This window comes from Grus americana, chromosome Z (assembly GCF_028858705.1).
Source record: "Grus americana isolate bGruAme1 chromosome Z, bGruAme1.mat, whole genome shotgun sequence".
In the NCBI taxonomy this organism is placed as follows: Eukaryota; Metazoa; Chordata; class Aves; order Gruiformes; family Gruidae; genus Grus; species Grus americana.
Genome location: NC_072891.1, coordinates 77,368,065 through 77,391,115, shown reverse-complemented (window position 1 = coordinate 77,391,115; position 23,051 = coordinate 77,368,065). Strand labels below are relative to the sequence as shown.

The 23,051-nt window shown below is 43.2% G+C and overlaps 1 protein-coding gene across 4 annotated transcripts in view; it reads left to right on the top strand.

The window, feature by feature from the left end:
• The first annotated feature begins 632 nt into the window (after nt 1-632).
• PALM2AKAP2 (PALM2 and AKAP2 fusion) overlaps nt 633-23,051 on the top strand; it is a 269,198-nt gene continuing 246,779 nt past the window's right edge. For all 4 annotated transcript variants that reach the window (XM_054809517.1, XM_054809516.1, XM_054809515.1 and 1 more), the window contains exon 1: nt 633-1,002. In XM_054809517.1, coding sequence (XP_054665492.1) covers nt 958-1,002 — 45 coding nt within the window. In that variant the 5' untranslated portion in view covers nt 633-957. The remainder of the gene's footprint in view (nt 1,003-23,051) is intronic.

The window sequence follows — 23,051 nt, the reverse complement described above, 5'->3', positions numbered from 1 at the left end:
TACCTTCACAATACTGGCTCAGGCCTCCCCTCCCTTCCCCACCTGCCTCCTTCCTTATTTATAACACACCTGGGGTCTTCAGTCAGGCTGTTTTTACATACAGCTCTGTCACTTTCGAGTGTCTGATGTCAATACAGTGCTTTAATGTGCAATGCACGTGCAGGGTGCACCTTCCCTCTTCCCCCCGCCACACGCTCCTCACCGCCGCACTCAAAGGCTGCCCTGCAGCAGCAGCCTTTTGCAGCATGCCGCGCTACCATTGCATTCACAAGCGGCTCTGCTGTTCTGTTCCCCCACCGTCCGTGCCCTCCCTCCTCCTGCCAGCCCTGTCCTTTCCCTTAGCCAAACCTGCTTTAAGCCGGGGCTGCAGCCGCTGCCTGCCTGCCTGCCTGCCTGCCTGCCGCAGCTCCCGCTCACCGTGCCATGTGCCACCGTCCTTCCCTCCCCACCGCGGTGCTCCCTAAGGACACGCCGTGGCACAGCTGTCTGCCTCCTCTGCTGCAGTCATGCAGGTTTGGATTACTGTGCACACTACTGATGTCGAGCTCCTGTCGTGACCCAGCGCCCCATAGGAGGAGCAAATGAGCTGAGACGTCAACGCAAAAAATTATAGCCATGCGAGCTATCCCTGCGCTCAGCTGCTTGGAGAGTGCATACATGGCTTGTGTGACAGCAACAGCACACAGAAGCAGCAATGAAATGCAGTTAGTAATACAGCTGGGAGACAGGCAGCGAGGCAGGCACTGGTCCAGTGACTAAAATGATCCTACCGTGAGCCAGCCTGCAGTGCCTCCAAAAGTGGCTGACTACTACACAGGAGCTCGGCTTTCTTTGCAATTACTCCAGTTCCCTGGGGTGACTGCAGTGTGTGCTCTGTTTTGGTTTTGTTTGCCTTTTTGTTTCTTTTCTTACCCCCACCCATCTCCCTTTCTCTCCTCCCGTGTCCTTCTCTCCAGGATGGCGGAAGCAGAGTTGCACAAGGAAAGGCTCCAAGCCATAGCAGTAAGTCAGTTTCATTTTACTTGGTCTTTTGTCCGTAGCTGCGGGTTGCGGAGGGAAGGGGGGGAGTCCAGCACAGTGGCTGGGAAGCGCCTGGAGAGCCTGGCTTTCGCGAAGTTGTGCATGGAGTTCCCCATTTGGGAAATGAGTGGTTAAAGTCTGCTTTGCAGGATTTGGCGGAGAAAGAGGGCTCTGAGGAAGAGCGTTGAGCTGACACGTGCAGAAAGAAAAATGTGAATGCACAGTGGCACGCTTAAAAGATTGATGATGGAGAAGAAAAGAAGGAGTAAGCGGGGAGGAGGGGAGATTGCGGGAGAAAATCAGTACTCTGGTGAAAAGATATTTTCTCATGGTGGGAGCGTTGGCTTAGCTGAATAAGAAATTAAACAAAATGATCTGCTGTAGGGTGGGTTTTAATGCAGAAAATAATTGTGATAGTACTAATTTTTAAGACAATTGAATACAAACACTGCATTATCAAAATTGTGTAATTATTTGATCTACTAGTTAAACTGCCACCTCAGCTCCACAGCTGAGCACACGCTTTCAGACAAATTCCCTGCAGAGTTGCATCCTGCCAGGGGTAAAGTCTAGGCAGGATTTTGCCCCATTTTAGTTAAAACTTTTGTTTTCACATTTAGTACCATAATTTGGAGTGAGCTATGGGCTCAGCCAGTGCAGATTTCAGAGGAACATGAGGAGTGACACCTGGTGAGGATATGGCCTGGGTGTTTAAAAACCACCATCATCCTGGCACGCAGAAATTGCCAGCTCATCTTCTAGCATGGCACAAGCGCCGTGTCAAAAGGCCTGTGTTTCCGTGGGCACTGCCAGTCTGCCAGCCCCACACAGCCTGCCCTTGTTCGAGTGACACCCAGCTCCTCTTCTTCCCCACGGCTGAGATGTCGATGCAGCTGTGCCAGTCCCAGTCGGATGGCACGGTCCGTGCCGGGGACCGCACACCTGGAGGTCTGAAGGGAAATGACAGAAGACAGCAGAGCCCGCATGGGTTTTACATTCCCTTCCCCAGTTCCCCCAGTGATCAACAGATGCTACGTTTTACTGTAGCCAGCAGAGATTACAGATTTCCTTTGTAGTAAGAGGAATGGCTGCTGCTGCTGCTGCTGCTGCCGCCACTGCTGTTCTAAGCTGTTTTCTTTAAGTCCACTATTCCGCTAATAGGTCCATGGAGATTTAAAATTACCAGATGTAAAACAAATAGATTGGGGTTTTTTTCCTCTCTAAAATATTTCCTGGAAAGGAGCAAATGGTATCATTTGATGGGGGGGATGCTATAACCGTTTAATTTTCAGGCAGCAGAAAGTAGATGCATATTTTTAAGCTGGTTCACAGTTTTCTGTCAGCATAGGCATTGCCAAATCTCCAAATGGAAACACCGGGAATGTTCCTCTGGAGGCAGTCCTCACCACTGCCTCTAGTTTGGGACTGCTGTACAGCTGAACCGTACTGCAGAGCTGCTCCGCGCATTGCTGCTGTGCGTAGCTCTGAAAAACTTCCTCTCCACATTAAAAAAAAATGGTTTAAATTATTGCGTCTTTTGACCGCTATATAACAGAAAACGAAGCAGCACCCATTTCCACTCCACATGATGTGCTTGAACCTTTCACCAAAGTAAATCAGATGCTCTGCTTCTTGGTGCTTTGCATTTCACACCAGTAAGGCCATTATGGATGTAAAATTATTACCTGATGTATTGCAGCTTTTTTATGCTGGAATGAGAGAAGGCCTTGAGAATCTGGATCTTAATTTTCTCTATGTATTTCCTTTTTGGTTTCTCTTTCTGGCAACAAATAAAAGGTAGTATAGTAATGTATGCAGTGAAGTAGACTGAAAGAATTTTACTTCAGCATCAAAAAATTCAGCCTCATTTTAAGCTTGAATGTGGGTCCATTAACTGGCTTGTTTGCTTACCCACTTTGCTGAGCAACAGGTTTTCCATATAAGCTTGTTAGGTAACTTTTCTCCTCTGCTTTGGGCTGCTGCAAATGTTTGTCAGAATGCAGAGAAGATTATTTCGAGTATAAGCTGTGTTCCATCAGGATGAGTGACACGACATGAGTTAGGCATTTCTCTTCTGCCACCAGTTGGCTAAAATAAGGTCAATCCTTCAAAGCTGCATGGCGTTTCTTAGAAGAAGAAAAAGGTGGCATTTTGGTTCAGCTTGGTGTTCCCTCTATTTTAACAAGCCGCAGTATCTCACTCAGATGAGCAGAAACTTACACCAGCACTCTTCAATCAAGCTGGTTGAATGCTAGGCATGTAGAAAGAAATCCATTTACCACTGGGGCTTCTACACACTCTTGCTTGTACGTTTGTGCTTGCGTCCGTAATCACCACAGCAAAGGAGCTTGCCCAGAAGAGAGGCCAAGTAAATTTTAAGCATGCATCACTGAGTATTTAAGGGAAACAAAATACATTCATGGAAATATGAATATTTGCACCAGAAGGCTGATGCCTTTTGAAGAGTTTGATTTACTCTGATTGCTTTGTTACTCTGACTAATCACAGTTTTAATATACGCATGTCTGGCACAGAGGCAAGTGTCATGGGAAGAGGAAAAAAGGGGTCTAACTGTTAGGACATTAATCTAAGCCTTGGTGAACATGAGTTAGCCACTTGTTTTGCCAGCAGCAAGTACTTAGCCTCTCTGTGCATTTATTTTCCATTGGTAAACTGTGAATAATAGACTTTGCCCTTGTCTCAGAGAGCTGTTAGGGGTGCACTGAGGAGAACTTGGATGCTATGGTTTACCAGGACAAGAAACAGTTAAATAAGCCTTTAAAAAATAGAATGTGTGATTCTAAAAGAGAAAAAGAAAAAAAAAAAAAAAGAAGAAGCTTTAAATGTATATGGTTTTAATCCACTATACATGCTTAAGCTGTGATTTTTAGATCTGTTTCTGAAGTTCCTAAAATTCACAAATGGACTATAGCAAGACTCAGAACACTGTGGCAGTCCAGTTTGAGAAGTGGGGAGGTGTGGGACAGCTACTACAAAGTGACCCCAGTTCTCTCTGCTTGGGAGGAAAACATAAACTCAGTGTCCTGGGGAGGTCCTACGATGACCAGGAGTGATTGGTTTTCTGATCCTTGAGCAGAGGTCACATCACATCTCCCCACTTGGGTACCATGTGTGCAGCAGACAGATACTGGTAAATTCTCTGTTATGCCACACTGCTCGTAACATCTGTTTGAGCCTGACTCTAAATCACGACAGCACTGATGTGCTGCCCCACCGCCGATGGAGCCGAGCGGTACCCACTCTGAACACTGCAGGAAGATGCCTTGCAGGAGGCAAGCAAGAGGTTAAAAGAGGAGGTCAGAAGCCATCTTCTCTCTAAGCTTGTTCCTACAGCACACTTCAGTGTGTGCGTCTGCTCTTTTCCTGAAGGGGGAGGGGAGCAGTGGGTAAAATTTTGGGTGAAAAAGGAAACATTTTTGTGGCTTTAAAAAATACGCCTGCTGCAAGTTGCTCAGAAGTTTGGAATGTGAATAGTCCCAGAGGAAGCAGGCTCGGTGGCCAGGGGACAGGTGAACCGAGTTGATTTATCACATTTTGCATAAATAAACTGTGTGCCTTCGCAATTTATTATATAGCCCCATTCTCTATAACTGCAGAGATCACCATTATATAGTGATCTAAACATAGACAAGCATTTATGAAATGTAAATATTTTCCGTCGCTTAGCTAGCAGTCATAAAGTTGGGAAGTGGGGGCGTTGGGTACAAATGAACATGTGATGCAGTTAATGTGTGTCACCCATATGTCAGGTGAATTAAAGGCAATCATTGAGGGACAGGACTGAGGAGAAACCGTCCACTAGAGCAACAACCAGCGCAGGAACTGGAGGAGGTGTTCAGGTTAAGGAGATGTCCAGCCTACAGATCCAAGTGGGAAGCTACTAAAACGTACTGATTTCTCAGCAAGTAAAAACATCAGTAATGATGGTGACCACTTTTTCTATGAGATTATGAGTTTGTTGTGCTGGATCTAACATTATTTATATGTCATCAGGTGTTCGACTTGGTATGGCAGGACACTGTTGTTTAAAAATAGCCCCCTTCTGTATCATGGTGTATGCCTTAGATGGATTAAGGACTGGTTAACTGACAGGTCTCAAAAAGTTGCTGTTGGTGAGGGAGACTGCTGAGCAGGGCCATGTTCCTTGGCAGCAAAGGCAGGGGAGAGCTTACAGGAAGCAGCTTTTCAAGGCTTGAAGATGTTCTCTGTTGGTACTTTGATGTAAATGCAAAATCAAAATTGATAGTGTGCAGGTGACATAAAGAGTGGTGAAGAATAAATACAATGACAAAAAGCAGTCCTGCAGAGCAAGTTGGATTATTTGGTAAATGGGGTCCTCCATTTAAAGGAGTTCTTCACACCTATATACAGCCAGTGTTAAGACAGGCCAATGCAGGTCTGTGCATCCAGATATAAGAGAAAGATAGTACCAGTATAGTTTCAGTATCACAATTGCTGGTAACCTAAGCATTCCACATTTCTGGGTTGGGCACTCAGCAACTGCACTGAGCATCATGTGGTGTCCATAAATTTCAGAAAAATTACTGACAGAAAAGCCAATATCGCTTTTTTCCCCCATTCGCCTATGTCTATTACCCCACAAAATTAAAATTCATGACTAGTAGATCTTGTGCCCAAGATCATTTTACTGTAACATCTCTCCACGATTTTTCTAAGTCCTTCCACAGAACACTGTTTGTGAAAATTAGAATATCTGGTGTTGGGGATCACATAGAAAGATGTGGCAAATTCATTTAACCAACAATTTACTATTGCTGTGATGACTTAATACACTAGTTTCCTATGCCTTCATTTAGAAAGTAATGTTTTTGTTCTTAAAGTTAAGCACATGATCAAACCTGTCTGAATTCAGTTGTTTTCAGATGTAAAGTCTGCAGAAAAAAAGGGCAGCAAGATATGGAAAGAGTAAGCAGACTGGGACTTTTCTGCTTGGAAAATAGGTGAGTGAGAAGAATCTGCAGAAGTCTATAAGGTCATGAGTGTTACCGAGAAAGAAGATAAGGAAATACTACTCACACCTTTTGGCACAAGAATTAGCAGGTGTCTAAGGAAGGCAGCAGTTGTGGACAAACCAAACCCAAAGAGATGTTCCTCCTAAAATGAATTGTTAAGCTGTAGAGCCCCTCTCTCCAGGATGTGGTAGATGTTCAAAGTGCACCTGGGCTTGAGGAGAACCCAGGCATGCTCAGGGAAGTGGAATCCATGAAGGACTTCCTCATTAGATAGAAGTAATTTTTGAGTTGCAAATTACTAGAGGCTGGCAGAGAAGTTTTACATATGTTTGCCATGCTCCTGAGGTCTTCTACTGTAGGCACTGTGTTAGAATGGAGCGTGGGCTAGATGGTCTCACACCATCCTGTGTAGTCAAACACGTTCCTGGAGTAACCATGTCTTTAACTGCTTTCACAAGTTTCGGCACTGAAGAAAGCCCCCCTCGCAATTCATTGTGAAGCTCATTTGAATATTGCTGCTACATAGTTAATCCAATTTTTCCATTCCCATTTTTCTCCTCGTCCTATTTGTAATTGTATTTACACCTCTGATTAATCACAACCATTGCTCAGCCATTTCATTCCTCAGCAGTCCTAACACCCAAATACCTGTAATGGAAAATTCCCATGTGGGTGTAGCTGTCCTTTTATATTCTGAGCTGAAAAAACTTGAGGGCTAGTGACACCTTAACAGATTTCCAGAGTACTCTGTGGTGAGGAAGACCTGGTGGGGTTGGGAAGAGTCTGTATCCTGCTGGAAATATTTCCAGGAATGGGTTTAGTATATGTAACCTAAAGATTATCACAAACTAAGTCTAAATGAGATCTATATTTTGAGCATGATATGAACCCGTGAGGTTCCTGTGAACCTCAGTGGAAATCAGCCATGGGAGAGGAAGTGTTATGTTTGCATTTGCTGTAAAGGATGAAGAGAGGTTTCCCTGCAACACAAGTCCTACCCTGGACTACAGCAATATCATGAGTCAGCTTCATGGCAGACCTCGCACAGAGAAACCCGTGCGAGCACAGTTGTATCTTGTCTTGACTTCTGGGGCATTCACGCATAGTGTAAGAAATATTATGGCCTTTGCCCATTCTAAGCCAAAAGCCGAAGAAAAATGTCTATAACTGAAAACTAAAATTAATGTCTCGGGTTTTATCTGTATTGTTGCTTTAGGAATGTTTACATGACCGCAAAAGAAGCGGAAATATGATGAAAAAACATTGCTGTCAAGGTATCAGTGAAAACTAGGAACAAATAGAAACCAGAAACCAGCTTGCTCTTGAGAAATTTCTAGACAGTCTCCAAGCTTACCCAAACTCAACTGTTTAAATTTAGAATTGTTTCAACAGCACATTCCTAGCCTTAACACATCACAACATCTCTTGAGCACCGAGAAGGAGCTGAGATACTGGATTTCGTTTCGTGCCTTTCAAATTACAGTTTGCAGAAGAAGTTTGAAATGGGTGAAAAGTTTTTGTGATTTTGTTGTTGTTGTTAATTCTCTGGTAAAGTAAAATAGTTGTGGAAGATTTACATTTTTGGAAACTATTGAACAGCTCTAGCCTGGAGTGTAAGGACAGATGCCGCACACCATGGTACCAGTGGGGTAGTTTGTTCATGTGAAGTCAGAGGTGAGACTTTGGGATTTACATGCTCTGCTAAAAGTGATGGATAGTTGTGTGACTGGGATGAGGGTAGGATGGGGCTGGAAGGGGGTGCACAGTGATGCTCAATCTCTCCTCAAGCACTCTTGCTCTTGCAGCAATCACTCCTTGTACCTAACTACTCACCTGCTTCGCAAATACTGTTTTGTCCTCGTACAGAATGAAGCATACTTTTTCATTAGCTGAATCCTTGCAAAGTACAGTGACCAGCAAGATGTTTGGTCTGCAGCGTGTGTTTGGGAAAGCACTGGATGGTACATGTGTAGTCAATTATGAGGACTCAGCAGTAATATTTAGCCTCTGAGGCTCTTTGTGAGTACATCCCAAGGAACTTTGCAAAGATTTCAGTGTATTTGTTTATCAAAGGGGGAAATGAACCTCAGGCAAGGGATTTGTTTGCCTGTTTCACCAGCTAACCCAACAGAGCCGTGAATTCAGCCCCACGCTTCCTTATTAATTAGGATGATGTTGAAATGTGATCTTAAACCTTGCCCTCTCTCGAATGGCCCATGAGCACGTGCTGAGGCACTGTTCAGACTGAGGATGCCTTTCAGGAGCAGGACTTGGGAGCACAGGGATGCTACACCTGCCTTTGTTCCTAATTTCCTTAGTGTAGAAAAGCCTTTTCTGTTGCAAATTCTGATCTGAGAAAGCCATGTGCATGCAAGGGTTAACATCACCCGACAAGTCCAGTGGCAGTGAAATGGGCATGGCCTTTTGGCAATTGCACACCAGACCTGTGTAGCTCTTGACACACAGATGCTTTTTGTTACTTAGCTGACTTGCAGTGAGGTTAGGCGCTGGAGGCGTGTAAAGCTTTCTTCCTCTTTGCCAGTAAAAACAAATGCTCTCTGCACACGAGAAAAAGGCCAACAACCAATGCAGTTTGGGGAGCTCTTTTTGGAAGGAGACAGACCTACTCTCATCCATGGGTTGCTGCCCTTTCCAGATGGCGTAGAGCTCGGGTTGTTGATTTAGGCAGTGCTCTGATTATTTTAATTTGAGCTGCCAGCATCATTTGTCAAGATCCACAGACAAGAATTAGCAGGGTTCACAGACAATAGTTAGCCGGGTGGGGCTCAGCCCCTCTGCAATGCCTAACAATAGCAGCCACTGACAATCGACTGAAGATTTGGGACAGCAGAGGTGTGCTCAGATTTTAAAAAATACATGCCTTGAAAGAAAGCCCTCAGCTTACCAGCAGAGGTCTAAATAAAAGGTGCTTTCCGGTCTTTTGGGGACATGTCATACAATCATAGAATCGTAGAATGTCCTCAGCTGGAAGGGACCCGTAAGGATCATCGAGTCCAACTCCTGGCTCCACACAGGACCAGCTGAATCAGAGTATATGACTGAGAGCGTTGTCCAGACGCTTCCGAACTCAGTCAAGCTCGGTGCTGTGACCACTTCCCTGGGGAGCCTGTTCCAGTGCCCGACCACCCTCTCGGTGAAGAACATTTTCCTGATATCCAACCTCAACCTCCCCCGTCGCAGCTTCATTCCGTCATTGTCAGCTTCTGTGCTTCAGCCATGTTCTTTTGCCATTCAGAGTTAGAAGCAGCACTGCAGTAACCTGGGCAGGTAATGGCTAAGGAGCCCCTGTTAAGAGGTTGAAAACTGCAGACAGAAATTAGAAGCCAGATTGCTTTGTAGTTTATTGCTAGAGAAGAAAGAGTTTAGGAGCCCATAATGCTTGCTGCACAGAGTCACGCAGCTGCAGTCTCTTTATGGCAGCAGCAGGAGCTGAGATTACGCGGGAGCAGATAGCAGAGCTGAACGCAAGTGTCGAGCTATTAATGAGCTGAGCGCTGCACACTGCATTGCCAGCATCAGACTGACTGGTCTTTCCCAGCAGGCTTCCCAGAGGGAAAGGAGATGGAGTACACACACACACATATACACACACACTTGTTAGCCTCTCGTGGAACAGGTCCGCACTGCACCATGGGTCAGGTACTTGGAAAAAACTCCCGCTGACATCCATGGGTTTTTAAAGGATCCCTAGTCATCCAACTGTTTCCCGTTTGGAGCATAAAGCAAGCATTTGGCATCCAAGGTGTCACTAAATTTATGATAACTGCAGCACAGGAGACTGGATTGTCTCATACACTGGCTTTGGTACAAAATCACTATCTTGGATCTGTTGTCAAGTTCTGGCAGCCCTGTGCAGATAGTACAGTGTTTGGGAGTTAATCTCTTATCTATTTTGAATTCCTACCTACATTGACATAAAAAATAAGTCTTGGTTGTTAACCATGTATTTGTTCTTAATAAATATAAGCATATTAAATAAATATAAGTAGCACTTGCTGCACTTCAGAGAAGCAGCTCCAGCAGAAGGCTGATTCATTTCCCAGCATTTTAAGCTGCATTTTTAAGACCACTCCTTGTGGTAGGGATAACTGCGGAATTAGGAATGTACATAAAGTCATTAGCATCATGGTGAACTTTTAGTAAATTTTCTGGTTAAGGAAGTAACTTCTAACCAGCCAGGAAAAAAAACCCTCTAGTTTTTAAAAAATTAAATAAAGAGCAGCTTAAATATAACATCTTTAAGAACTGTGTCCCTGTATCAGTAAGACACTAAGAAATACCAGTCCCTTGTGCTAAATTTACACTTGCTATTGCTGAAGTTTCAAAAAATACAAAATTTAGACTGAAATTCTTATAGGATATCTGAAACTCATCTGTGAAATAGAGGCCTGCTCATACTTTTCATGCTTCTCATTATCAGCTTCCTGATGTCCAGAGGAAAAATAATAGAATCTAAGTGGTTTATATGTATTTTTGTCCTTATCATGTGTGACATTGCATACGATGCTGAGCAGAGGTTTTGATGAGATTGATGTGACCATGAACAGTGCAGACCTCCTCCTCTGTGAATTTCTCAGCAATTCACAGGACTGAATGTCCCACAGAGGAGTTGTTCCAGAATCAATAAAGTTTCCAATATAGACAACTCTTTACCTTAATGATGATTTTTTTTTTCCGGGCTTTTAAAACAAGTATAATAATTCATAATTAAGGAGACAAGGTGTCTTTTAAAGATTATTCCACTGCTAATAAGGAGGGGATGGACAATGCTGCTGAACTGGAGAGAACTGGTAAGAGTTTCTTGTTCCAAGTCTGCCACAGATCTCAGGGCGCTCAGGAGAATTCCCCTCTGCATTTGGCCTCTGTCTCTCCAGAGAGCGCTGCACCATCCTTCCTTGCTTGAGTACTCACAGCCTATGAAAGCAGTCCTGAAAAGCAGATATAAGGAAGCAAGACCGGTATTTTGGTGGTCCAAGTACCTACAGCTCCACTTTGTACTTCATGTTGGTCTGTGACATTGTAGGGCAAACCACCATCCTTGCTTAGACATGTAAGAGAACAAAAATAGTCTAGGTACATAAAATTACCTCCTTTGGTGGCTGTAGACCACCAGTCCCTATACTCTTCTCCCGCAGTAGGACCCTGTCCTGCTCCCAAGTTAATAGGAATTTTGCGGCTAGTTTCAGTGGTGAGCAGGAACAGACCCATACTATCCCCATAAGTGTTCACGCTATTTCTGACTCTATCATCATAAAAAGTGCCAGATATGTGCCAGATCACACGTCTAAATCAGACTTTCCAGGACAACCAGTTATAAGGCTGAGGGTAAATAGAGGAAGTGTGATTCACTATTCCTCTAAACGTGAAGGGTTCATGCTTTGTCACTCATCACATGCTCATCAGTAGTAGAGGCAGTTAGTGGTTAAACTCACCTATCGAAAGTTCAAACTTCCTTGTAAAAGAATGACTAGATTTTAACACACGTCCTTGTTCACCCACAGGAGATAGCCAGTTTTGAGAACCTCTGAAGAGCCGCTTGCTCTTGACTTCTTCTTTTGTATGTTGCCAAGAGTCCACATATTGAATAACGTTTGCTGGAATAAGCTTCGTGTGCTGTACCTGTGCTTTGTAAGGAGGTGCTTTTTCAGTTGAATCTTCCTTCCAACAGAAGGTTTTGCTCTTGCTATAAATGTTACCAATAGAAAGAAAAGATAGTAACAGCCTTATTTTCTCAGAAAAATGAAGGGGCGCGGGGAGGAGAAGAGTTATTTGCAGTTTCAGGGAAATCATGTTTGCAGTCTCTTTGTTGATCCTGGAAGGTGTGAAACTGTGAAGGTTTAGCAAGCTGAAATTTCCCTAATGCTCTAGCCTAAAATCAAAGGGGATGAGACCCCCTCCCTTCAGCTAGCTGAAGTAACGCTAGCAGAAGCAAATCAAGACAGCACTGTCATTGAATTTCATTGTCTTTCTCTTTGTCCAACCTAACTTGGTTTTGAGTTCCCTTTGCAAATCAATGCAAAACTTTGCACTGAAACTTTGGAGCAGATCCTTAGGATGTCTTTGGGGGCTGGACAACAAATCACACGTAACCTGTAGGGCAAATGAATTGTCGAAGGCCTCTAGAAAGCTCCACTTCAGGCAGGTGATTTCTTTGTGACTGCATTTTGAGCTGTGTGTGCAGAAGGCCTTTCACCATGCACTAAGGTAGGGCAGCAAGTGCTCACAATATAGCACAGCCAAGATTTATCTTTCTGTATTTCTATGGGTTTAGACAGTTCACATCATTTTTAAGAAACTGATCAGAGAGCTTTCACTGCTGATGTGCTGTTAATATTGCACTCCATTTCAAGCATGTTCTCCTTTTTAGGCAAATTTTTTAACTTAATAAAACCCCACTTAAACCATGAACAATAAGCAATTGGTTTGCTTGTGGTCATATTGCTGAAGCATTGTATGTTTCCATGTGCAATCAGAATTCCAGATATTGGGTACATACTAAAGTGCAAAGGTTGTGAAGCTGGTGACAACCTTTTACTGTGTTGTAGCAGAAATTATCTCCTAAGTTTTAAACCATTACAATTGTCAAGTTGACCTGTGAGTAAACAACTCCTCCTTTTTAGACCAATTCTGCTCCCTTTAAGAACACAAAACAAAAAACCTATTTTGGCTAATTGAGAAGTGTCAGCAGTGCTTTTGGTTGGTCCAAGATTTGGGATTTTTTTACTGCATCGCTTTCTGAAAAGTTACTGTGTAAATGGCATTCAGCAATTCAAGTTGTATTGTCTTTCAAAGGTTATCATTGTGTATTCCGTCTACAAAATGTTGGAAGTGTTTTCTTTGGCTAAAAAGCACTGAAAGAATAATTATGATCCTTTAGGGCATGTCTACATCGTACAGTGAAGTACCTACATCTGTACAAAGATGAACATCTGGCTTTTGGGTCTGCTAGGTATCCAAAACAAGTCCTCATTGTGGCAAATCAGATGTTTATTGAAATGGATGTACAACAGATATCAAAGGTAATGGAAGCAAGCTGGTAACTTGCTCCAAGTTCAGCACAGAGCAGTTAGGATGAGTCCAGCTGCCTCTGCACAGTGCTGTGGTGTATGGCATCCATTAACTCCCCATCTGACTCAAAAATACTTGCCAAAGAGCCTTACTCAGTAAACTCAGCATGAAGTCTAAACTTCTGTTTCAGAAAGGAGGCGATGCAGTTGTTTATTGTTCTCCTTAGTGTCCTTATTCAGAAATTTTTTTCCAAACAACCACCATCACAAACTGGTTTTTTTTCAGTTGCTGAAATGAGGACTAGCTGTGTCCCCACTTTTTCCCTGACATGAGTAAGAGCAAAATTGTCAAAAGTACTCACTAACTCCGAACACTCAGCACGAGACATTTTCAAAGCCTGCATTTTTCAGAAAATAGGTTGTTGTGTAATGCTTCATATATCCAGAATACCTCTTGTATTGATGTGAAAGACAATGTGAAACTTCAGTGTGTCTGATTTTGCATCTGTTAGACATCCAAAGCAAATCTGCATTGTGGGAAATCAAGTGTTTATTGAAATGCTTTAGCCTGAAGAGCCTTCGAGCATTTTACAGGGCAAAAATAGTTTTTCCTGAGGCAGCCGAGCAGTTTCACAAGTGGCAAATTGAACAACAGCACACAGTTTGTGATAGGGGAAAATTGCACCTGCTTGCCCTTTTAACACTGATTGCATCATTGGTCTTTGTGCTTATAAAATTCAGTCAATCAATATTAATTTATTTGTTTTTCTCCTATGAAACATAGATAAAAGGAAAAAGGAGAGAAATCAAAACTATTCAGTAGTAAGGAATACAGGATATGCCATTGGATACCACAGTATTGGTCATTAAAAAAAAAACCAAAACAAAACAAAACCAAAAACAACACAAAGAACCGCTCTATAATAGATTTAGTTTTGGTTTTGTCACTGAATCATCCTGTGGGATTTTCTGAGCCACTTAAACTTGTGTTCCCATCATACCTTACAAAACATGGATTGTGGTATTTATTGTTGCACAGAAACAACATGAAAACCATCTACTTCAAGTCTAAATGGTGCTTGGGACTTCAGGCACAAGTGTTTCCCAAAGCTTTATTACTTTGTCTCCACCAGTTGATGAAACTTGATGCTACAAGGATGGCAAAGGAAAACACATTATGCACCTTCTGAATAGTTTTGAGGTAATTTTCTGTTTGGCAATGGAGAAGATGAATCTCTATTGTTTATTAATGGCATTAGAGCAGTGCCAGCTGAGGTCTACACTCCGTTATGCTAGCACAACAGCAAACACGTGCCCAACATCAGCCTCCAACACAGCAGAGACCACAGAAGATGAGAAATGAGCACAGAAAGGTGAAATCATTTACCCAAGGACGTTCAGCAAGCTGAACCCTGCAGGTACCTGTTTTAACGGCCATATTAGCAGGCTACACACTGAACCCCACTGCTCATGACCACATTAACTGCTCTGGTCAAAGGTTCCCACCATGCACTGAAACCCACAGTCCACTGAACTGCTTCTGTTAGGGGTACAGAAAGACCCTATGTGAGCACAGGGGTCTTCCCTGTCTTCCCTGCAGGATGCTCTGACCCTTTGGTAGCCTAGCTCTCCACCACCTCCATAAGCCATGCCAGCACGGTCTTCAGCAGCGCATCTTCAGTAGAGCTTTCATGCATTTTGGTTATCTGGCATCAATAGACTTGATCTTCCAACATGTGCTGCAGTGCTGCTCCTCAGCACTCTTGCATATACTCTGCGACTAGTGTGTGCAATCAATTAACCCATCAGTGTTCTTTTTAACTGCCTTCCTGCATGCGAGCAGCCTTACCAATAACGCACTTCTAGAGATCCTTCAGAGGTGTCTCAGGACCAGAATTAGCCTTGAATGTCTGCCTGCTTCTTTATTTCCGGAGAAGCAAAACAAGAATGTCCCTTCACAGTCTAGCATGACCTAAGAAATAAATAGGTTTCGTTTCCTTCTCTGCAGCAACACCACCCGTGGACATAGCTTGATTTCTCTCCCTTTCTATTTTAATTCACAGACATATCCAAAGATACTGTCCCTGGGCAAGTAATAACCCTTAGAAAGAAAAAATCATTTACGCTGTGAGTAAAGAATGGCTTTAGGAAGGAGAAGCGTAAATGGAAATATTTTCAGCTCTACAGAACTGTTCTGTCCAAGTCATTACAAATCACATAACCGTGGCATGTATTTTCAAAACCGTAGCAGTGGAATGGATCATTTTTGCCTCTGCCTTTCAAGCTGTGATCTTGGACAGGTGGTGGGAAATTCTGAGTTTTTTAAGGCTGTTAAGATTCAGAGAGGAAAACCGAAAAGGTGAAAGCATTGGCGTCGGTTTCCTAGCATGCCTCTTGGAAGGAAGAGAGCTTTTTCCACCACTGCCAGTTATCAGGACTGTCAGCCAGCTAGTTGTTCAACAAAGATGCATCCTCACAACAAGCAATGGTAAAAGTCATATTTTATTAGTATGTATATCTTCGCTGAATGCCAGTTATTTAGCACAAGACTGCAGGAAAAATCATTATGGCAGACTTTGACTTGGCAAAAGTTACGTAAGATGTATCAGAAAAGAAGATTTTTTTTCTATATCTCTTTCCATTGTACAGGCTTTCTTGTAAATGGGAGACAGAAGTATACTGCCACTCCCACTGAATGCTCCATGTGGGCCTAGACAGTTTCTTTAGAAAAGTATTTCTAAACCTTCTCCCTTTTTAATGAATCCATGCAGATTTAATTTTTGGCCTCTACTTGACATATTATTATCAGGCACCAGAAGTTAAACTGTTTGTGAATGTGACTGAACTTGTTTGTTTCGTTATCAAACTGACTTGATCAGATTTTCTTAAACTTTCTTCATTGCTTCTGACATTGGTGTGCCTTTGAACTAAGCTACGTAGCAATCCTCTACTGTGCTCTAGCATGGCAAATGGCCATAGCGGAGACAAGTCAAGTCATCTCTTGCAAGTATTGCCTGATGGTTCGAGCGTATCAAAGATTGTCGTATTTGGGTGGCAGTCAGGGCCCAGCTTGATGTGGCACAGAAAACACCAAGTAGCAACGTACAGTGGCCAAAAGGTACTTTACTATGGAAAAATCCATTGTTCAGCACTATGTTGTGTTTCTCTTTAGGGTTTTTCTCCTTCCCCTTGATAAGAAAACTGAGGAGCTTGTACAGCTGCTGTTTCATCCTCGGCATGTGTGTACTTGCACATTTTTAATATCACTCCTTACTGTTTGTCATGTTTCTTTTCTTCCCCCACCACCAACCTGGCTTGCAGTTTTTCTACAGAATGCGAACTCTTGACCAGATTTGCAGAGTAATTCAGGATGCAGAGTACAATAGGAAAGGGTTTCAATGAAGGATGCACCCTTGAAAATACAGACTGTGTTGTACCCTCCACCCTTACCATTTCTGATGGGTTATATTTTCATAATACACCTCTAAATGTAGTGAACATGTCTACGATAAACTCCTGGTGGGTGGATCCCATCTGTTCGCCACACTATAAGAAAACATTTTAGAAATCTAAAGGAAAAAATAGTCATAAATGTACCCATCCTTACATTCCATCCAGGCTTCTCGTTTCCTTGTCCCATTCGATGTCTGTCTATACAAATGCTGAGACTGAAATTCATCTCATTTCCCAAATCTTTTTTCACTCACAACTTAACCTTCATGTTTCTCTTATCAGCACTTGAAAGTCTTGTCTTTCAGTTTTCCTTTTGAAGAGAGTAAATAAGATATATTCTTCTTGTACGTACATCCCAATAACTTTCCCCCCTCCCACCCCCATAATCCAGTCTCTTCAGACCACTGTGTTTCTGGAGAATCAAATACAAGATGCACTTTAGATGAGAACCATCCATAGCAATTACCAGCTAAATCTTTTCTCATATCACACTTTAGAGGAAATTATTCCAGAGGGAAATTCTTGGCAAGCTCACTATTATAAATACTGCTTAAGGTAGTTATGCTTAAAGAAAATGAGAGGGGAGGAGAAGCTTGGCAGGAACTACTGTCTTCTACACCTTCAGATTGTAAACTGATGCAAAGGAATTGCAGAAAGGTTGTGGACATTTGAAAAAGAAAACCATGTAAATCTGAGCAAGAGCTAAGTTTTCATTTTCATTCAGTCACTTCCTTGGCAACTCTGTCGCTTTAAACTTATCATCCTTGTTTCCTGATGACAATGTGTTACTGACATCAGCACAAGTTGATGGCAAAGATATTACCGATTTAGAAAATAAACTGTCATCCAGCAGAAATGATCTGCCTTTGACAGTTTGATGCACACTGAAGTGCCCAGATGGAGCTGGGGAGTCATAACTTTACCACTATTTGGGGGAGCAAAAGGGATCACAAAAAGCCTACAGTGCAATAAAAGGGGGTGTTCATCCTTGCCGTTTTGCATGGAAGAATATGATTATGTGTTGGCTTCATAATGAAGTGGAGGTTTGGCTTGTAAAATTGAGATAATAAGAAAAACTGCAATATTTTATATACTTTTTTTATTCTTTTCCACAGTTGGATCATACTTCCACCTTTTCCCTGCATTCATAAGGACTCATAACTTCCTTTTTTATATGAAAGCTGAGATTCCCATGTAGTAACATAACTCTATAGCTAAGGTTTTAAGAAAAATAGGGGATTTTGTGAAACTTGCTATAAAATCACAAGAGCTGGCAAAACAGACCTAGCCATAATGTTGTTTGATATTCTGTGTATAGCCCACAGTGACATTCAAGACTTTTACTAGCAGATCTGCAGAGGATGTGATCTGCTTCTAGCAAGGAGAGGTTTAGTTGAGTATCAGAAACTTCCACTTTGACACCTAAACTGAGAACAAATGCAAAGTTAAGATGGAGAGCCTGCAGCTACAATCAAAAGAAGATTTCTTTCATGGCGACCATCCCTTAAAAAATAACTTTTGCAGAACAAAATGCCACAATTGAGTTGCAGCAATGATGGAGGTTACATATGAGTAAGCATTGCTGTATGTCTGCACGTGGAAATCTGATAGTTCATATAACTGAATCTTAAGTGTTGTCCCTCGTCTGAGGCTTCTTGGTATTGTTGTAGTGCAAATGGTAAAACCTAGTACTCATATGCTTCGCTGTTACCTCAAAGTAATCAAAAATTTTCTTACAAAACTTATTTCTCTTGCACATTGAATAAATGGTGAGAATGAGTCTGATTTTTAAAATTAGCAGTGGCCTGTTAAGCTAATACATCCGCACTCTGCTCCCCGCTCCCATTTATCATCTCACAGGAGGTTGAATGCACTCTTCTCTCTTGAAGTATTGATTTAGCATAACAAAGTATGACCTTGCTTGCACTCTGTCTTGGAAAAGAGCTGTTGTGTACCACGTTGCATATGACATTCTTTACAGGGCTCTTCAGGGACGTACTAGTGATGTGGAAGAACCAGAGAAATAATGGTTTCCTGCACCAAATCAGATAGCTTTGTGTATGCACAGACCTAACCCAGAGTAATGAGCATCTTTCACATATGGTGCAGGGAGAATTTCCTCCTTTCTAGCGAAGCACAGATGATTCTTCCTCGTGAGATGCTGCCTCAGCTCCTCTGTCATCAAAGCATGGTTCAAATGTTGAGATAACTGGCACAGGAAGGTTTTCCAGCTCTGCAGCCATGACAACACTGTGTGACACCTGCACATTCAGGAAGGGAGAAGGAGCTGGTGGGAATGAGTGTCTTGCTTCCTTATGTCCTGTAGAAAAGGCCTCTCTCCTTTCTGAAATTGGAATAAATTTCAGTCTAAATTCTCTTTGGGTTTTGCAAGGCCTGTTTCATTGCATTTAATGGGGCTCTGGGAAAGTGCAACATGCTCTCTACGAGAAATTTTGGTTAAGTGGGTAACTGCTGTTTTCTGCAAACGGTAACCAGAATTTTTGAGGATCCTCTGGGCATCACTGTAATACAGAATGGTGAAATGGGAAGACAGAGACAACTTTCAATCAAGCAGTGTTTCAAAAAAATCCCGTAGAATATGGTGCCATCCATGGTCTGTAGGATGTGACAGGCATGGCAGTGGCAGGGCAGAGAGATGGGCAGAAATTGTAGTATTTTGGTTTATCCAAGATAAACAGAAGTGAGATGGTATACCAGAAGTGCTCAGACCTGAATTTTACTTGAACCATCAATGGTCAAAGAGGCTAAGACTACTTTGTCTGGCAACATATCACTCAAGTAAGAGAGGAAGGTGTTAGGGAGGTCTTGTCTAACACTTCAAATTAGTACTGCCATCCTCAGTGTTCCTCTCCCTCACCAGAGTCAGGTAGCACTAGGTCTGTAGCACCAAGGCGGTAGGCACACAGTGTTGCAAGGTGTGCTTCGCAGCATTTGGGGACCGTTGGGCAGTAAGAGAAACCCACCCTTTTGTGCGCACATTTATATCCCCACCCACAAAGGTCTGTTAGCTCTCTGTTCCTACTAAAAGCAGCAGGCAGCTAGCACTTAAATCTCCATGGGGAATGGAAAGCCTCGTTGCTTCCTATGAACTGTCTGTTGCACAGATGTGAGGCGACTGACTGCTCACCTACCCTGGGACTACTCAAGGTACAGCCTAAAAAAACCTTTAGCAACGCTTCTATTCTTCAGGCTGGCAACCAGTGCAGAGCCAGGGTGGGGTGCCCCTTCAGTAAAAGCTACCGCTCTGCCAGTTTGCCAATGCAAACTGACTCTTGACTGAGGACTTGTGCCATCAGCAACCTTTTCTAGCCACCCATTAGCAAATATTATTATTTGCTGTTATCCCCAGCATGGCATTTCTGAAAGTACCAAAGAGTTTTGCCAAGTTGTAAGTGCTGAGTGCGGAGGTGTTGCAAGGACATGCAATCATGGCATGCTGTCCCCATGTAAACACTGAGAACTGGTCCCCAGAAGATACTTCAGGTCCACTTGCAGCTCTGGGACATGTTGGAGACTGAGGCACAACAGAGCATGAAAGGATGCAACGTGCAACATACAGTTCAGCGAATTTGACTGTTTGGGATTGTTTCTTTTTGTGATGATCCAGTTAAATCACTGCCATTCACAGCTGGCTGACTGGGTTTTAGAAGCCTCCACAAGAAAATCTTTATTAGGAATGCACAAACAGCCAAGTGATCCATCAGAAAATGGAGAAGGGAGATGTTTCTGTACAGGAAGAATGTATAGAAGACAAGGTTTTCTAACTGAGTGGGAAAAAAATTAGTGCTATTTGTCCTTTCTGAGAATCCATGGAAAAGTGAATAAATTATTCTTTGCAGCTCCTTTTATTATTCCATGCAGCTGCAGGAAAGGGCTGTATAATTTATGTGCGTTCTTGAACTAAAATGTGTGGTCTGGTGACTAGACATGGTAAGAGGGCAAGCATTCCTCTCGCTCCACAGGATTTCAAGGATTCTGACATGTCCTTTCACAAATAAAAATGAAAGACTTTATCCAAAAAGTAAAAGCTCATCTTTCCTTTTAATCAGATGAAATATTTTACTAGTAAAAAAAATAATTTCTTTAGTTCTGATTAATATTTGATTAGACATTGTGACAATATTAAATGCAAACATCGTTTGTGGAATAGCTTAAAAGTAAAAATGTTAATTTTTAATTCCTACAGTGGCCCCCACTTGAGTCGTACTGTGTGGTCATTAATAGCTCTTCGTTGTCAGTCAATCTCATAAGATGGCCACATAACTAATTTCCCTGCTGTGCAAGTACCATATGATGAAACACAAAATTGGTTTTGTGGGCTGCATGTGACCCACAGGCCAGTTTGTTTTGCAGGTCTGCTGTGGCAGGTCTCTCGTAAGGGTGACGCAGACTCCAAAACATACAGTAAAAGCAGAATCATAGAATCATAGAATTGTTTTTGGTTGGAAAATGCCCTTAAGATCATCATGTCCAACCGTTAACCTAGCACTGCCAAGTCCACCACTAAACCATGTCCCTAAGCCACACACCTACATGTCTACACATGTCTTTTAAATCCCTCCAGGGATGGGGACTCAACCACTTCCCTGGGCAACATGTTCCAATGATTGACAACCCTTTTGGTGAAGAAATTTTTCTTAATATCCAATCTAAACCTCCCCTGAAGCAACTTGAGGTCTTTTCCTTTTGTCCTATCACTTGTTACTTGGGATAAGAGACCAACACCCACCTGGCTACAGCCTCCTTTCAGGTAGTTGTAGAGAGCGATCAGGTCTCCCCTCAGACTCCTTTTCTCCAGGCTAAACAACCCCAGTTCCCTCAGCTGCTCCTCACAGGACTTGTGCTCCAGACCCTTCACCAGTTTCGTTGCCCTTCTCTGGACACGCTCCAGCACCTCAATGTCCTTCTTGTAGTGAGGGGCCCAAAACTGAACACAGTATTCAAGGGGCAGCCTCACCAGTGCCAAGTACATGGAGACAACCACTGCCCTACTCCTGCTGGCCACACTATTTCTGATACAAGCCAGGATGCTGTTGGCCTTCTTGGCCACCTGGGCACACTGCTGGTTCATGTTCAGCCGGCTGTCAACCAACACCCCCAGGTCCTTTTCTGCTGGGCAGCTTTCCAGTCACTCTTCCCCAAGCCTGTAGCATTGCATGGGGTTGTTGTGACCCAACTGCAGGACCTCGCACTGAGCTTTGTTGAATCTCACACAGTTGGCCTTGGCCCATCGATCCAGCCTGTCCAGATCCCTCTGCAGAGTCTTCCTGCCCTCAAGCAGATCAACACTCCTGCCCAATTTGGTGTCATCTGCAAACTTACTGAGGGTGCACTCGATCCCCTCATCAAGATCATTGATAAAGATATTAAAGAGAACTGGCCCCAGTACTGAGCCCTGGGGAATACCGCTTGTGGCCATCCACCAATGGTTTTCCTCCATTCATCACAGCTCTGCTCAATGAGATCCATCAGGTCTCGTGAAGAGGTGGCCAGCTATGAGTAATGGTTCAGTATGGCACAGAAACCCCATAATGTCCAATGTTTTGTATGTTGGTGACACTGTGGATTGGAAATCATAGAATCATAGAATGTCCTGAGCTGGAAGGGACCCATAAGGATCATCGAGTCCAACTCCTGGCTCCACACAGGACCAGCTGAATCAGAGCATATGACTGAGAGCGTTGTCCAGACGCTTCTTGAACTCAGTCAAGCTCGGTGCTGTGACCGCTTCCCTGGGGAGCCTGTTCCAGTGCCTGACCACCCTCTTGGTGAAGAACCTTTTCCTGATATCCAACCTCAACCTCCCCTGTCGCAGCTTCATTCCATTCCCTCAGGTTCTATCCCTGGTCACCAGAGGGAGGAGATCAGCACCTGCCCCTTCGCTCCCCCTCATGAGGAAGTTGTAGGCCGCAATGAGGTCTCCCCTCAGTCTCCTCTTCTCCAGGCTGAACAAACCAAGGGACTTCAGCCTCTCCTCATACGTCTTCCCCTCTAGACCCTTCACCATCTTTGTTGCCCTCCTTTGGACACTCTCTTCAGAAACTGGCCCTTTCTAATGCAATTTTCCTTTCCTGTTAGGAACTGACAGCTGTTAAGAAAGCATGTCAGTCAGGTTAGAGAATCCAACCTTTTATAAATCCCAGACCATAATGAAGGTAAAATTTGTTTAGTTGTTAATTTTTAATAAGATTAGACTGGAATGGCAATAGAGGAAAACTCAATTGTTTTAAAACTGCAGTATTCATTAAAAAATAGCAAACATGCCATTTTATGGTATCCAGGAGAGTGACGAGTGCAAATGTACTTAGAGGATCTCTTCTTCATTTTGGCTAGCCAGAACCTGTGTGGCGTACGACCCAAGCACCTCTGCTGCTAGGGCTGTTGACACGCATGGTGTCAGACTCTGGTCGCTGGGTCGTTTCAGAAGACTTCTGCAAGAAACCAGGAGCAAGCACCTATTACTAGCTCACCTGCTGTTATTTTCTCATCATCACCTGGGTTGGTTGAATACACTGTCCAAACACTTAACAGGGAC